Source organism: Nicotiana sylvestris, chromosome 6, assembly GCF_000393655.2.
Source record: "Nicotiana sylvestris chromosome 6, ASM39365v2, whole genome shotgun sequence".
Classification (NCBI taxonomy): Eukaryota; Viridiplantae; Streptophyta; class Magnoliopsida; order Solanales; family Solanaceae; genus Nicotiana; species Nicotiana sylvestris.
In genome coordinates this window covers 36,423,584-36,440,959 of record NC_091062.1, presented here as the reverse complement: position 1 = coordinate 36,440,959, position 17,376 = coordinate 36,423,584, and the positions used below count along the sequence as shown (strand labels likewise).

At 36.4% G+C, this 17,376-nt stretch overlaps 1 protein-coding gene across 1 annotated transcript; it reads left to right on the top strand.

The window, feature by feature from the left end:
- The first annotated feature begins 1,501 nt into the window (after window positions 1-1,501).
- On the top strand, window positions 1,502-16,238 carry LOC104213177 (protein yippee-like At5g53940). The gene is made up of 5 exons (XM_009762618.2): window positions 1,502-1,742; window positions 2,034-2,077; window positions 15,485-15,593; window positions 15,791-15,846; window positions 15,962-16,238. Exons 1-5 carry the CDS (start codon window positions 1,647-1,649, stop codon window positions 16,038-16,040), a joined length of 384 nt encoding a protein of 127 aa, XP_009760920.1. The 5' UTR covers window positions 1,502-1,646; the 3' UTR covers window positions 16,041-16,238.
- The last annotated feature ends 1,138 nt before the right edge of the window (window positions 16,239-17,376 follow it).

The following is a 17,376-nucleotide window of genomic DNA, read 5'->3' as shown; positions in this document are numbered from 1 at the left end:
ATCCTACATGCAAAATGCGACATATTTTGTATTTTTTATTAATTTAACAAATAAACATGCATAGACAAACATACAAATAGTTACACAAAATATCACAAAATATCACAAAAATTGCACACCAAGAAAAATTATTTTATTTTTGAATATTTTGGGAGTAATTCTCATATAGGGCAAAAATCACGTGCTTACAATGATCACGACCGGTGCCACGACCTCTTCCACGTCTAGCTTGGTGGAAGTTCGTCTCATTCACTTCAGGGAATAGACAAGAACCAGTATGCCGACTTTCATGTTTTTTCATTAATAGCCCATTATGTTGCTCGGCTATAAGAAGATGTGAGATAAATTCATAATACTTTTTAAATCCTTTCTCTCGATATTGCGGCTGTAGGAGCATATTCGAGGCATAAAAAGTGGTGAAAGTTTTCTCCAATATATCATGATCAGTAATATTATCACCACATAATTTCAATTGAAAAATAATTCTGAACATAGCAGAATTATATTCACTTATACATTTAAAATCTTGTAGCCTTAGATGAGTCCAATCATAACGTGCCTGTGGAAGAACGACCATCTTCAGGTGGTCATATCTATCTTTCAAATTATTCCACAGTATGACTGGACCTTTAATAGTGAGATATTCCATTTTTCAGGCCCTCATCAAGGTGATGGCATAAGAATATCATTGCTTTGACACGGTCTTGGTTTGATGCCTGTTTTTTTATCCTTGATGATGTCTACCACCCATCGCATCAAGATGAATTTCAACATCAAACCCCTAAGACATGTAGCTTTTGCCCGATATATTCAGGGCTACAAATTCAAGTTTAGAAAGATTTGATATTACATAGAAAAAGAAAGTTCGTACCTCAGATACTTTCAAAGTATTTGCTCGAGATGGCAGAGTCTCGTGCTGATAACGTGTTATAAAATAAAGACTATAAAGTAAAGACAAGTATAGAGAAAAACTGATATATTATTCAACTTCAAACTGGTGTATATAATGAACTGAAATCTCTTCTATTTATAGAAGAAAGGAAGCTGCTACTGCAAGCTGCTGTGTAAGCTGCTACTACAAGCTGCTGTGCAAGTTGCTATCGCAAGTTGCTGTGTAAGCTGCTACTATACCAGATATGAATAATCTTCTACTAAGAGTATTGTTTATCTATTACAGAGTACTGAAAGGATAAGCTCATTGTACTCGATATGAATAATCTTCTACCCGGGATAATATTTATCCATAACGGAGTATCGAAAGAATAAGCTTATTATACCTAATATGGATAATCTTCTACTGGAGTAATGTTTATCCATAACTGAGTACCGAAGTAATACACTTCTTTAGGAGACTTATTTTCAATAGAGTACTAAATAGATAAACATATTTATGCCGGAGTCCTATATGGATAAGTTTATTCATGAAACTTATGTATAACGGAATACTAAATGAACATCCATAATATAATATATTTATAACATATTTGTGCATTTTCCCGATAATACAAACGGGACGGTGTACTTTGAGTTTTGACTAAACCCTCAAACCCGCTTCTCTACCTTTATAAACCCTCAACCGCACGGTCGCGGACCATATATCAGTCTTGTTCTGGAATCTAGAAAACCCACTTCTCTATCTTTGGAAAATGGGAAGGATATTTGTGGTAGATCTTGAAGGTAGGACATACAAGTGCAAGTTCTGCAAAACCCATCTTGCCCTTGCTGATGACGTTGTTTCCAGGGTATTATTTCTTCCCCCATTTTCCTCACTTGCCCTTGCTCTTCTTGTTTTTCTTAGTTTCTGGTCATATTACTAAGTTTATACAAATTATTATCTCACCTTTCTCAGTTGCTAATGACACTTTTCAAGATTGTTATAGTGTTTTTCATTGGGTTTGGTCTTTTGGGGCTTATTGTTTCGTTAAGGAATTGGTATATGCACTGGAAATTTTCTTAGCATGATTGCTTGCTCGTAGTATTGTACTTTTGGCTTGCTTCGTTTGTGGTTTCTAACGGCTGACTTTTATGGTCAGGGATTTCATTGTCGCAGAGGAAAAGCATACCTATTCAATAAAGCGTGAGTGCCTTGTAATTTTCTTAACAGCAATTTGATGATAACTGGTTCTGTATGAGTTGATTTGCTTATTTCGCACTTGAATTGATTTTGTTATGCATCTATCTCTGAGTGATACATGCGAATAGTTATGTTTTTAAGAGCTTGGGATTTATATTAGCTTTGGTACATCAGCAAATCTTTGTTGCAATTGATCATTTTGAAATGAAGGTGCTCCCCAACAACTCGTTCAACTTTCAAGTCACATTAACACTAGCATTAGCCAAAACATAACCCTGAAATTGATTTAAGGAGCACTGGAGTAATGGATACATATCAGCGGTAGCTGAGGCACAAACTTTTTGGTTCTATCTGTGAGATATTTCATGCCCAGCTATCTTTCTCTTCTCTTCCCTTCTTAGCGAACAGCCAGTCTAGATTTCTTTTTCATGGTTAGAGGAAAAAATAAACTCTCGCAGGTGAGAGAGTGAGACGGGAGAAAACAGAAAGGGCCATAAGAGATTGGAGCTCTTGCTTGAGGAAGAAAGGCTGGGAAGAATATGCTTTGGGTTGAGAAGAAGAATTGGATGATTAGAATGACAAAAATGTCCCCTTAATTCATGTGTTGTGGATGTTATCTTAGGGGCATTTAAGAGAAATAAAAAATGGGTACAATGCTAACTACTACCTTCATGTAGTATAGCAAGACCCATATGTATATAATATAGGCAAAATAGCCTCCGGGCCACTTAAACTTGTACCCATTTGTAAGTTCGGTAGACAAATTTATAATTTTCCCATTTGAACACTCCTACTTGACAGAATGAATATCAATAAACACCTCCAGCTGAGCGTGTTTCTCAATCGATATGACTCAACTGACACATCATATTCTTAATCTATTATTGTTTGACCGTGTAATTTGTAGGTCCCAATTTTTTTACCAATTTATTAAAAAAAATTAAAACTTTTTCCTTTCTCTTCTTCTTCATCATGGCAGCACCATCACTACATGTTTCTTCCACCATGAACACCACCCTCATCCACTCTAAAATCCCCCAAATCAATAACGAACACCATTCTTCTCTACTCTAAAATTCCCAAGTGAATAAAAAAGTAAAAAGAACACAGTCAAAATTAGTAAAATCTAAAAAATCCAGACGAATCAGTAAAAAGAACTCTCTTCCATTATCTTCTCCAAAATTATCTTTGAAAATCCCCATACAAATTAGTAAAAAGAAGAAAAAAAATTCCCAAGAATCTCAAATGGGAGTTTACTGATACATAGATTCAAAATCATCTCTAAAATTTTCAATCTTCAACACCCAATTAATTGATTTTCTCAAAATTGAAATTTTGTTCGTAATTTTTTTCTAACTAGCATTTTCCTCTTTGAATTGTGGTCTTGCCATGTTTGTTAGAAGGTGTTTTTTGGGTTTGGGGGGGGGGGGGAGTAGGAGGAGAGACGCAGGGGGTGGGCGAGAGTTTTCACCTTTTTCAATTTTTTCTTTTTCTTTTTCCTTTTAATTTGCTTTCTTTTCTGATTTTAATATTTTTTTAATCAAAACTGTTATATTCACGTGCGTTTGTATCGTGGTTTGCATGTATTTAAGCCACATCATTTAAGTCGTTGCCACATAAGCATGGTCAATGGTCAAAGGTGTTTATAAGTACTCATTCCTATACAAGTGTTCAAATGGAAAACTTGTAAGTTTATCTACCGGGCTGAAAAATGGGTACAAGTTTAAGTGGCCCGGAAGCCATTTTGCCGATAATATAATATACATACATATAGAAAGGGACACATGGTTGTACTTGGTGGATTTGACTTTTAAGGACACTTGGTGGGCCTTTATTTTATACCCTCAAACAATGTTATAAATAGCGCTCGCCTCAGCGCTAATAGCGTGAGGCGAGGCGATGCGAGGTTGTGTCGCTTCTTTCATCTGTTGCGTTGCGATTTGCATAAAGCGCTCGCCTCTGCTTGTGTAGTGAGAGGCAACAGTGTAGCGTGAGGCGACTGTAGCGTCGCTTTTTTAAAAAAAAAAAGAAAAGAAAAAGGGCGCAGACTTAAGAAAAAGGGTTGCGATTAGGGCTTGACTCTCAGAAGTTTCTTTCTTCTTCAACTTCGAACAACAGAGGTCGCGATTAGGGCAAAGTTTCTGAAAAAGGGTTCGCGATTAGGGCTCGCGATTATTGTGCCATCGTCTTCTTCATCTAAAAGCTTCAAGCTTCTGCCAAGTGCTATCGTCTTTTTCATCAAGTTTCTGCCATCTGAAAGACCAGGTATGCTTCTCTGAGTTTCCTTTCTTTCTTCTTTCTTTTTTCTCCTTCTTCTCTTCTTTCTATTTTTTTTTGCTCTGTTTTTGTCGAGAACAACAGAAACAGAAAGTCTGTTTTTCGAGCAAAATAACAGAGGCTCTTCCCTTCCTCTTTCTTATCCTCTTATTTTCTTTTTGGCTCTGTTTTTCGACCAGCAGCAGAGGCAGAGCAGAGGCAGTAGCTCTTTCTTTTTAGGCTCTGTTTTTTCAATTATAGACTTATAGTCTTATAGAGTAGAATTAATTGCATATTGACTTGATAATTTTTTTCTATAATGCTAACATTCTTGAAGTTCTAGAATTTGAAAATCTTGAAGAAGAATAGATGTTGCTTGTTTTAGACTTTTAGACCTTAGTTTATGAATCTACTATGACTATTTATTGAGTTTTTAATTTTTGAATTGATATATTTATTAGTATATTATTGTTATTGAGTTTTTAGTTATATACATATATAAAATATTTTATGTTTTTGTATAAATTGTCGCTTCACATAAAAAGGCGAGCGCTTCGCTGCGCGCCTCTCGCCTTAGTGAAGCGGGCTCTCGTCGCTATTTGTCGCTGCACGCTATCCAAAACACTGCCCTCAAATAGCTTAGAAGTCCACCACTGTGGGATTTCACTTTGTCTCCCACTGATCAAACTATCCAACAAATTATACTTAGCTATTTTCTAATCAACAGTGTCGTCATCAACATGAAAACTTGACCCATATATCAATCTCACATTTACCAATCTATATGTGCTAAGCAGCAACAACCATTTTGTTTTTCGTTAAAAGGAAAGGGTTAGAGCTAGCTTAATTTAAAAAATAAAAGGAAAGGGTTAGAGTCTGATAACACTATATTCTATCAGGAAAGCAAAAGTAATAAATATCTTACTACTTGAGTTGCTATTGAGCCCTTTTTATCCAATTTCTCCTTTTCCAAGTAAGAAATAGATAAAATGGGCTCAATCTATGTTTGCAACCACCAAATTAACAATAAAACATGAGAACAAGTAGATAATCACAACCCAATTAATAATAAGCAAGATAAACAAAGACCTATTCACATTAATGCCATAAGAGTTTACAACCCCAACTATGGAGTTTAGCTGCTCATACTAGAAATCGAAAGTAAGAGTTGAGATGAAAAGATAAACATCATTAAGACTAAAAGAATAAGAAAATTTAAATACTATAATGAAGATCCTTCAATCCTTCCCAAAATAGCTAAAAGCTCTTATGGAGTACAAGAGAATGAAAGATGACCTAAGAAAATCAGCTAAGAATCTATTTATAGTCGTCTAAAAGTTGTGGGAAAATTGCCCTTTGAATGCCTACGCAACTATGCAAGAAGTTGTGTCTAGCTATGTACAACAACTTATTCCTCTACGTAGCTACGCATAAGAGCGTAGCTGATTTCAGTGATTCCCCAAATTTTCAGCTTTTCAGGGCCTCTTGTTGCGTAGCTACACAAGGTCTCCATCTACATATTTCAAATTTTTAGCACTTTTGGCTTGAAATTGATCCCTTTTTGCGGATAATTGATACTTTTCAACCTCTAAGCTCTCACACAACTTCAAGACCTGAAAGTATACCATTCAAAGCATAATTAGTCAACTTATTCTAATAAATGGGGCATAAAACTCTATCAAAACACAACAAAAAATTAAATGGGGCAATAAAACTCTGTCAAAACACAAGAAAAAATAAGCTAAAAGCTAATTTATCAACTCTCCCAAACTTACATTTTTGCTTGTCCTCAAGTAAATCATAACACAATCATTACGTCTAAGACTAACTAGATACTTAGACAAGCAATCAAAGTCAACAACAACCAAGCCAATAAGCAATCAAGCACAATAACTCATGATTTCGGTTAGTACCAACAATTAATACTAGCATATGAATCATCACAACATTCAAAAAACTCAATTTTCATTACGAGTGCTCAAACACTAAATCAATCAAAGTAACAACCTAAGTGATGACATTAAAGCCTCCAAATTTGCCTCTTCATCACACAACCTTCTTTCGTTCAATTCTCAATTGGAGAAAAAATAGCTTCACAACTCTAAGTGTTTATGTGCCCTCACAATCAAAAGAGTATCCCCACACACAATATGCATTTCAAAACAAAAGTGGGATATTATATACAAAGAATTAAGCACTCTATCTTACGGAAAAAATAATATTAAAATGCTCAAAAGTGGTTGACTTTGGAACAATAAGAGATGTGGTAGAACCACTAGGGGTGGTGGTGATAGCGGTGTCAGGGGGTGGCAGTGATGGTGGAGTAGGAGCTCTAGATGGTTTCTTCTTCTGTGGCTCATACTTTTTTAGGAGATTGGTTATGTAACCAGGGAATTACATAACATCTGTGCTACTAGAGGATTTATCTCGCAGTTCCTTCACGATTACCTGATCCACATCTATAGGCCATTTTAACATTATTACTACAATGAGGACGGTCCTTTGTTGAGAGAGCTGAGTAATTCTTCGTTGACATTAATCTGTAACACACAAAATTGGTCCAAGCCAAAGCTGTTTTGTTAAAACTTTAGCTTATGTGTTTCCCCAAAGGTTGTCCATGTTGGATCTGACCCATCTTTCTTTAGGATCCCTGCTACCCAGACTCTATTAGAAGCAAGATTAACTTTATGCAAAGCACTGTCAAACTGACTTTGATATTGCGATGTAAATCCCAGTAGATCGTTGAACTCCTGTGCATCAAATGGGATGCTCACACCTCTAATTTGGACTTTAGACATTGCCTTTTGCTTCTCCTTTTTCAAAGCATAAGCGGGAGCAAAAAATTCCTTCACAAGTGTCTCATTAGTAAGCCAAGATTATGTGAGGAGTAACCATTTCCTTTGTACTAACTCATTATAAAATTCCGAACAACTTTCTTTAGCATCGTCCACAATGAGAACATGGTCCTCAGTAAGCGATCTGTCTTATTGTAGCTCTTCAAATGCTTGTTGTACCTCTTTAGGAAGTATCATTGGGTCCTCGCCCCTTGGCTCAACTTGTTGCAACAATTATACAACAACATATATGCAAATGTCAACATTTATTTTGTTTGCTGATATCAATCATCTTCTGATATGGTCCATAACTTACTCTCATCTTCCGGATAAATATGTTGTCCTACATCTCTTTATTATATTTTTTTCTCAAGGAAGGTGAACGTACCCTTTGCATTCAATAATTTTTCGTTATTCCATCGTTCAAGAATTGTGCTCATGTACTCTAATAGCTGAACTACGGGCAGTTCTCTTGCATTTTTGTTTATTGCATTCAAGGATTCTGCAATATTTGATGTCATCGTTCACGTTCTATTCACTGTTACATGTACTCGAGACTGTTTGTAATAACTAATATCGTAAAGGTACGCTTTTACCCGTGTGTCGATCTCTTCAATCTTTGACATTCTTTCATTAAACTCATCAAGAGTGTATGGTTGTGCCGTGCCAATGTACAATTCACTTAATTTTAGATGACCTTTTTTGAACTTTGACCATTTTGCACTGGCCTAGCTTAGGCGGTTTCAGTAACTACATCCGCAGCTACTTCTCAGGCCGGGGGAGGCACACAGACTCCCGCCGCTCGCACACCTGAGCAGGTCGTGCAGGGACTTTAGACACCGGGGTCGCATCCAGCCCAGCCAGTTGCAGCTGCTCAAAACTATGTTGTTCCTGCCATGCTAGAGGACGAGCAACGTAGGTTGGAGAGGTTTGGTAGACTTCAGCCTTAGATTTTCAGTGGTGTAGAGGGCGAGGATGCTCAGGGTTTCTTGGATAAGTGTTAGAGGATGCTTCGTACAGCGGGTATTCTGGAGACCAGCGGGGTCGATTTCATTAATCAGTTTTCTGGAGTTGCCTTCACTTGGTGGGAACCTTTTGAGAGGCGTAGGCATTTTGTGGATGTTTCAAACTAGAAATAATATGGTACATATAAGTATAATGTTTTGAAGGTTGTAAACTAATTTATGAAATAAGAGTTGGATTCAATTCATTCTTGTTATGAGTAAAAACGAGCTTGCCGCTCAATATGATTGTTAAGATAATCGGAGAAACTCATATTGGATTGCATTGTTGTTGTTGCTATTGTTGGTTATAGTTGTTGTTGTTGGGCTGTTGATGACCCTTAGTGGTCTTTGGGATGTATTAAAAATAGGGGAGGTTCTGCCCGAACCTTATATTTGTCCAAATATGCCACATGCAAGCATAATATGGGATGCTGGTAAAAACAATTGTTGTTGCCTTCAATATACTCTCATTTCTGTCCGAAACAACACACATATTTGGTTTTTCACCATATACATGTTTGATCTGCACAAAAAACCATGTCCATGATGCGTCATCATCTGAATCAACTATGGCGTAAGCAAATGGTAATATGCTACCTATCACATATCATAAAAATAATAAATTCAATCCAGTTAAATCTTGAAAACAACAAACATACAATTCAGAAACAACTTGAATTCAACAAAAAATACAATTAATCTACACATATTAAACATAATACTAGCTGTGAGTAAAATGTACCTGCTGCATCCATTGTGCTAGCTGTTAGCATGATTCCCCTATATGCCGATTTTAATAAGGTGCTATCGACTACTACAATTAGCCTACAATGCTCTCAGCCCCTTATGGATGTATTAAGAGCAATAAATGCATACATGAAACATTTATTTACAGTTTTTTGCAATTTCACTACCGACCCTGAATAAGTCTTTTCCAAAATGTACAAGTAACTTGACAGTTTTAGGATCACCTCTCAAATTGCACAACCTTTTCCTTTGCTCTCCAAGCTTGCATGTATGTTAAGTTCACACCATGTTCTGACGACATGTCTGTTTGTATGTCTTTTGTTTTGTATATTGTCTTATGATCTTACATCTTTTGGCATGACAATGCTGCCAACTACCATGACAGTAGCTTTACGTTGTATAAATGTGTTGTCCATCAATGAGCATGTGTGCATGTTGTTGAATTTTCTAACCTTGAACCGTGTTGATTTATTTATGCGTGTGGACTTAAAGTACCATGTACAATTGTCACAAACACATATGAGGCAATAGCTATAGAAGTAAAACAATGATAATGTTATGAAATATTTATCATGAAGACAATAGGCTGTTGTAGTACAATAACATGTTTTGAACAAATTATATACAATTTATACATAAAAAATATATTCTATAAACATTTGTGTTTTGGAAGATTGATAAAGCCAACAATGTATTTCTCACCTTGTTGCACTGGACCTTAACTAGTTGTAATAATTTTCAATTTAAAGTGAAAAGGTCCGGTGCAACAAGGTAAGAAATACATTGTTGGCTTTATCTGTCTTCAAAAACATAATATTTTTAGATTGTATTTTTTAATTCAAAACATATTATTGTAACAACAACCTACTGTCGTCACGATATATAGTTCACAACTATTTTACTTCTGTAGCTATTGCCTCATATGTGTTTGTAACAATTGTACATGGTACTTTAAGTCCACCGGCATAAATGAATCAACACTGTTTAAAGTTGGAAAATTCAACATGCACACATGCTCATTGATGGACAATACATTATACAACATAAAGCTACTGCCATGGTAGTTGGCAGCAATGTCATGCCAAAATATGCAGACCCTAAGACAATATACACACCAAAAGACATATAAACAGACATGTTGTCAGAACATGGTGTGAACTTAACGTAAATGCAAGCTTGGAGAGCAAAAGAAAAGGCTGTGCAATTTTTGAGAGAGGTGATCATATGTGTCACCAACCGAGTTACTTGTACATTTTTGGAGAAGACTTATTCGGGGTCAGTAGTGAAATTGCAAAAGTCTACAGATGAATGTTTCCTATATGCATTTATTGCTCTTAATACATCCAAAATGAGTTGGGAGTATTGTAGTAGTTGATGCACCTTTTTAAAATCGGCATATAGGGGAACCATGCTAACAACTAGCACAATGGATGCAGCAAGTACATTTTACTCGCAGTTAGTATTCTGTTTAGTACGTGTAGATTAATTGTATTTTTGTTGAATTCAAGTTGTTTTTGAATTGTATGTTTGTTGTTTTCAAGTTTTATTGTTTTTATGCTATGTGATAGATAACATATTACCACTTGCTTATGCCATAGTTGATTCAGAAAATGACGCATCATGGACATGTTTTTTTTGAGCAGTTCAAACATGCATATGGTGAAAAATCAAATATGTGTGTTGTTTCAGACAGAAATGAGAGTACATTGAAAGCAACTACAACTATTTTTACCAACATCCCACATTATGCTTGCATGTGGCATATTTGGACAAATGTAAGGTCAGATGTCATCTAAAGTTAAGTGAATTATACTTTTCCACGGCATCATCATGCACTCTTGATGAGTTTAATGAAAGAATATCAAAGATTGAAGAGATCGACACATGGGTAAAAGAACACCTTTACGATATTGGTTATCACAAATGGTCTCGGGTACATGCAACAGTGAATAGAACATGAACGATGACATCAAATATTGCCGAATCCTTGAATGCAGTAAACAAAGATGCAAAAGAGCTGTCCGTAGTTCACTATTAGAGTACATGAGGGCACTTCTTGAACGCTGGAATAACGACAAATTATTAAATGCAAAGGGTACGTTCACCTTCCTTTGGGAAAAAAATATAACAAAGAGGTGCAGGACAACATGACTTTATCCCAGAAGATGAGAGTTAAGTTATGATCCATATCATAAGATGATTAATATCAACAAACAAAATAAGTGCTGATATTTGTATATATGTTGTTGCAACAAGCTGAGCCAAAGGGCGAGGACTTAATGATACTTCGTAAAGAGATACAAGCATTTGAAGAGCTACAAGACAGATCGCTTACTGAGGTTCTCATTGTGGACAATGCTAAAGAAAATTGCTCAGAATTTTATGATGGGTTAGTACAAAGGAAATGGTTACCCCTCACATAATCTTTGCCTATCAATGAGACACTTGTGATGAAGTTTTTTGCTCACGCTTATGCTTTGAAAAAGGAGGAGCTAGAGGCAGTGTCTAAATTCAAAACTAGAGGTGTGAGCATCCTATTTAATGCACGAGAGTTCAACAATCAATTGAGATTTACATTGCAAGATCAAAGTCAGTTTAACACCTCTTTGCATAAAGTTAATCTTGCTTCTAATAGAGTCTGAGCAGCAAGGATCGTGAAGAAGGATGAGCCAGATCCAACACAAATAACTTCAGGGGAATACATATGATGGGTTTTTAACAACACCGCTTTGGCTTGGACCGCTTTTGTGTGTAACAGATTAATGCCAACAAAGAATTACTCTGAGCTCTTTCAACAAACACCATCCTCATTGCACTAATTATGTCAACATAGCCTATAGATGTGCGTCAGGTAATCGTGAAGGAGTTGTGAAATAAATTCTCTAGTAGCACAGATGTTATGCCATGTCCCTGGTTATATAACCAATCTCCTCAAAAAGTATAAGGTGCCTACTCAATCCACTCCTATTCTAGTCCATATCATAAGGCACATCAAAGAAAAGTAGCTACTAGTGCACCACAGAAGAAGAAACCATCAAGAGCTCCTACTCTACCATCATTGCCACCCCCTGACACCACTGTCACCATTACCCCCGGTGGCTCTACCACATCTCTTATTGTTTCAAAGTCAACCACTTGTTTAGCTGAAACTCCAGCCACATTCGAAATACTACCTCATTCAAGCATAACTCCTTCTATTAGTGCTCTAAGGCACTCTTGACATGCCTTGTGTTGGCTACTTACTGAATACTATAGAGTTTATAAAGGAGGTTCAATAGATTGGCTCATCCGTTCGAACACAAATGACAGGGTGACAACCTTGACGTATCCATCCAATGTTCCCTTTTGAGGCATTTGGCACATGCAAATTTTAGCACCAACGGAGTCAGCATTGCGAAGTTTGGTGATGTTTCAAGCGGCACAATACAATCGGGGATACCATTGGAGATAAGCTTTAGACAAGGATGAGAGAGTGAGCTGCCTACTGATAAGCACACAGTTGTGTCTGCTCACTCTTGCACCATTGTGGTTAGGACATTGCGTCTAGGAGAACTTAGTGTTGAGGAGTTTAGATCGGCTCGGATGCCACCACACTTGGATTGAGGGAGTTTTCTGTACCTTTCCCCTAACTTTTATTTTAATTGCATTGAGGGCAGTGCAAATTTTTGTGTTTGGGGGGTTGTTCATGATGCCATTTGCACATAACGATGCTTTATTTTTGGTCTACTTGAGTTTCACATGTGCCATGAGCAGTGAGGTTCCTAAGTGTGTTTCAAGAAAAAATCCTAGGTTGCACTTGGTTTGAAAATGATTTTAGGCTTTTCTTGGACCACTTGTGTCTTAAACTGCCTACCTTTTGCATGTTTACCCTAGACAACCCCCCTTGAGCCTTTAGCCTTTCCATTGGCAACCACATTACAAGCCTTTCCCCTTTTGTCTTGACCTCTTTTGATCGACCTTCTTGAGCAATTGAAGCTACAACTTAGGCTCTTAGCCTAAGTTTGGGGGAGGAGATAGGAAAGGAGTATGGTGGAAGCTAAATGAAGTTGAATTGGAGGTGAAAGTGATTTTACCATATTGATACCCTACCTATACATATTCACAAAAAAAAAGAAGAGAAATGCATTAAAAAAAAATTGATGAAAAAGAGTTGTGATATAAAAGGGGTGAAAAAGTGTTCGAAGTTGAAAAATGAGCAAAAAGGGTGGAATTTTGAAAAGAAATGTGCTTTGAATTGTTGAAAGTGTAGTGCTCAGGAAGGTCGTTGTCACTTATTACCCAAATTGATATGCTACCTCTAACAAAAATCCTACATTACATTCCCGCAGATCCTAGATGATTTTGAACTTGGTGTACCTACATTAGTGATGATTTACACAAGGGGCAAGCCTATGGTACCACTTTTGAGCATTTGAATATTTTTTGTGAGAGAGTGCTTAATTCTTTTTATTTGACATCCCACTTTTATTTTGAAATGCATATTGTGTGTGTGGGGGATCCTCTTTTGATGGTGAGTGCACATGAAAACTTGAGTTATGAAGTTTTTTTCTCCCAATTGAGATGAATGAACAAAAGAAGTTGTGTGATGAAGAGGCAAATTTGGAGGCCTTAGTGTTGCTCGTTGTTGACTTTTGATTTACTGGAGGACACACAAAAGTGTAAGTTTGGGGGAGTTGATAAGTTAATTTTATCTAATTTCTCTTGTGTTTAGAGTTTTATTCCTCATTTATGGGAACAAGTTGACTAAGTTTGGGGGAGTTGATAAGTTAGTTTTAGCTAATTTCTCTTGTGTTTTGATAGAGTTTTATTCCCCATTTATGGGAACAAGTTGACTAATTATGCTTTGATTGGTATATTTTCCGGTCTTGAAGTTGTGTGAGAACTTAGAGATTGAAAAACATCAATTATTCGCAAGAAAGGGATCAACTTCAAGCCAAAAATGTTGAAATATATAGCTGGAGATCTTGCGTAGCTACGCAAGGCCCCGCGCCTGTCGGGCGGGTGACCCGGGATCGATCTCCAGTAATGGCCCCAAAAATTAATGACGTCCAATCCTACACCTCTTAAGTGAAGCGTAGCACGGTCATTAACAATAATAAAACCAACTAGGTTGGGGTCGAATTTCACAAGGAGTAGGCGCGTTCTAAAGTGTCGAGAAGTGTGTAAACTTGATGAAAACAAATAGATAATAAGCAAGATAAACAAAGACCCAATCACATTAATACCATAAGAGTTTATAACCCCAACTATGGGTGTTTGCTACTCGTACTAGAAATGGAAAATAAGAGTTGAGATGAAAAGATATAAAACTAAAAGAATAAGAAAATTCAAACACTATGATGAATATATCCTTCAATCCTTCCCAAAATAGCTAAAAGCTGGTATGAAATACAAGAGAATGAAAGATGAGCTAAGAAAATCAACTATGAATCTATATATAGTCGTCTAAAAGTTGTGACAAAATTGCCCCTTGGATGCCTGCGTAGCTACGCACAACAGCTTCTTCCTCTGCGTAGATGGACTTATGCTACATAGCTACGCTATTGTGCGTATCTGATTTTAGTGATTCCCCAAATTTTCAGTTCTCCAGGTCCTCTTGTTGTGTAGCTACGCGAGGCCCTGTGTAGCTACGCATGGTCTCCGGCTACATATTTTAGTTTTTCAGCATTTTTGGCTTGAAATTGATCCCTTTCTTGCGGATAATTGATGTTTTTCAATCTCTAAGCTCTCACACAACTTCAAAACCTGAAAGTACACCATTCAAAGCATAATTTGTCAACTTGTTCCAATAAATAGGGCATAAAACTTTATCAAAATATTGGAGAAATTAGCTAAAAAGCTAACTTATCCGCGCACTAAACATCAGCAACTTGAGTATGTGCATTGTGGATGAGTATTGAGCTGAAGCGTTATTTGGATAGAAATTATTGATTACTGTTTCTAATATTTGAAATATTGTATATTTTCTTATATCATATCTGTCTTCTAGAGTTCAGCTCCCTTAAAGTAACCTGGCTGTCCGGGTAGTATGTTATGATCAGCAACACTAGATCGAGTTTTCATTGCCCATGTCTAGATCTCCAAATTGATAGGTAATCCACTTAGGTAAGTCCAAATACAGGATGATATATGCTGGATTGAAATGCTAAAAATTGGCAAACAATTGCTGTGTTCCTCACTTCAAATGAGGAAGCTGTAGACCGAGTTAAAGAGTGGTAGTAAATGGTAAGAGAGCACTCTGCAGTGACTTCCTAAGGTGTTGCTATCTTGTCTTAAGATTATCTGTTGATAGGAAAAGCTGAGTCATTTATAGTTGCTCAATAAAGGATGGATTAGTTTACATCATAGTAGGAACTGATGTGTTTAGAGGAAAAAAGTAATCAGTTATTTATTTTAGTTTCGATCAGATTTCCAGAGGAAAACGTCATCTAGGTAAATCATATTCTTCATCTGGCCTTCTGCACGGTGCAATAGATAATATATTTACTAGCATCATTATCTCTTTACCGAATTATGCTCCTTTGCAATAAATGCAGAGGTCTGACCTGTCTGTCTATTCTGTGATCCAGGGTGAATGTAACTGTTGGACCTCATGAAGAGAGGGTGATGCTTTCTGGGATGCACACTGTAGCGGACATATTTTGTTGCTGTTGTGGGCAAATTGTTGGCTGGAAATATGTATTTCCTCTCTTTCCTTCTTCTCTCTTTCCCCTGCATGTAGCTCACAAGTATGTGAATATGCGCGCAACAAAAAGAGGATGGAAATAGTTACTCCTCTGACCATATACTTGTTACCAATTGCACATGCATGATACCTACACCGGGAAGTTTGTTAAATTTGTTAACGACTTGCATTCTGCACTTCTATCATGCAGGAGTCTGCACATGAGGAAAGCCAGAAGTATAAAGAAGGGAAGTTTGTCCTCGAAAGGTGTGTCCTTTTTTCCCATGTTTGTTCACATTCTGTATTTATACTTGAAAATGTCCGTCTGTTTTGCATATCTTCTATAAAACATTACAATGCTCTTCTGATTGTATTTTAACAGAGATAGGATCATTGATGGCGTTGACACTGAATTCTACATCGATACTCGTCCGAGTATCAGTGATGCTGAGGATGCATAGGCTTTGCTATGTTTGTATCTAAACATTGTGTAGTTTTATCTTGCAGGTCTAGTTTGTAGATATAGAAAAAAAAAGAACTGTTTGTATCTAACCCTTGTGTAGTTATATCTTGTAGGTCTAGTTTGTAGATATTGGAAAGAAGCTTCTACATAAGTGTTTTTTTGTATATGAGATTCCTTATATAAGGAGTTTTTTTTATTATGTGTGAAAAATAGAAAGTAAGAGCTAGTATGGTTGATGAGTCACAGTTAGGTATGATCTTTGCACGTCTGTTTGAAAGTTCAATGCCCCAGTGGAGTTATAAGAGAGCAATCTTATAACTTGAATGGTTTTTGTTTAAAGGTAGCTTTGGATTAATTGTAAAACTATCTCCGTGTGATTTATATGTCACTGTTTTGAATCGTGGAAGGGACCATTAATGCTTGCATTAGAGTACGTTGTCTACATCACATCCTTAGGGGTGTGGCCCTTCCCCGAATCCTACGTGAATGCGGGAAGCTTTATTCACTGTGTTGCGTTTATTAATGGTTTTTGTTTAGTTATTATTTGTACCTTGATCAAGCAATAATTGCCTCCCATTTCTTTTTATTAGACACTATAAAGTATGGCAAACATGTTATCGAATTAGTAGATTCGTGACTTATTTCCTCATGCTGGACCATTAATTTGTAAAGAATAGCTTGAAGCATAACTACTTCTCAATTTTAAGTATTGAACGTAAAAATTGGGAAGGACTTAAATTATCAACAGTAAACTAACATTCTAGAATGGAAAGGACTACGCCTTTATCTCAAGTTAGTTAATGTAATTTGTATGAATCCACTTTACTACAGTCCATTTCATTCCAAAATTGTGTGATAGCGTAATGTGCTAAAATTATAACTCAGAGATTAATTCTATTTGTAAATTGATTTTTCAAACAAATATGTCAATAAGGCCGAGTTAGATGGAGGAGCAGTGTCTAAAATTCTGTCTGGTTTGCCAATATATCTAACAAAATTTAAGTTCATATTTATGCACTTTTAAAGCCTAACAAAACTTGAGTTCATAATTATGCACTTTGGAGAAGAAGAAAAAACGTAACTGGGCAAGAGGATTCGAACACTAGAGTCGATCAATTATATCGAGTGTCTAAGTTTTAAAATATCAATATAGATGACAAATATCTCTTCGATATCTTAGAAATCATATAATTTAAAATTGTTCTGAGAAATGCTTCAAATATACAATTGGAATCGGTACAAGTCAGTCAAGAAATTAACTTCGGGAAATCTTCTTTCTCCTCTCTGTTGGGGCATTCATCCTCTTGAGTACACAGTATATCTATCTTATTAGA

What these genes read in the sequence shown, in the direction of transcription:
- LOC104213177 (XM_009762618.2), top strand. Translation starts at nt 1,647, where the DNA reads ATGGGAAGGATATTTGTGGTAGATCTTGAAGGTAGGACATACAAGTGC. An exon ending in CTGATGACGTTGTTTCCAGG is followed by an intron (nt 1,743 to 2,033) that starts GTATTATTTCTT and finishes TTTTATGGTCAG; the next exon opens with GGATTTCATTGTCGCAGAGG. An exon ending in GCATACCTATTCAATAAAGC is followed by an intron (nt 2,078 to 15,484) that starts GTGAGTGCCTTG and finishes TCTGTGATCCAG; the next exon opens with GGTGAATGTAACTGTTGGAC.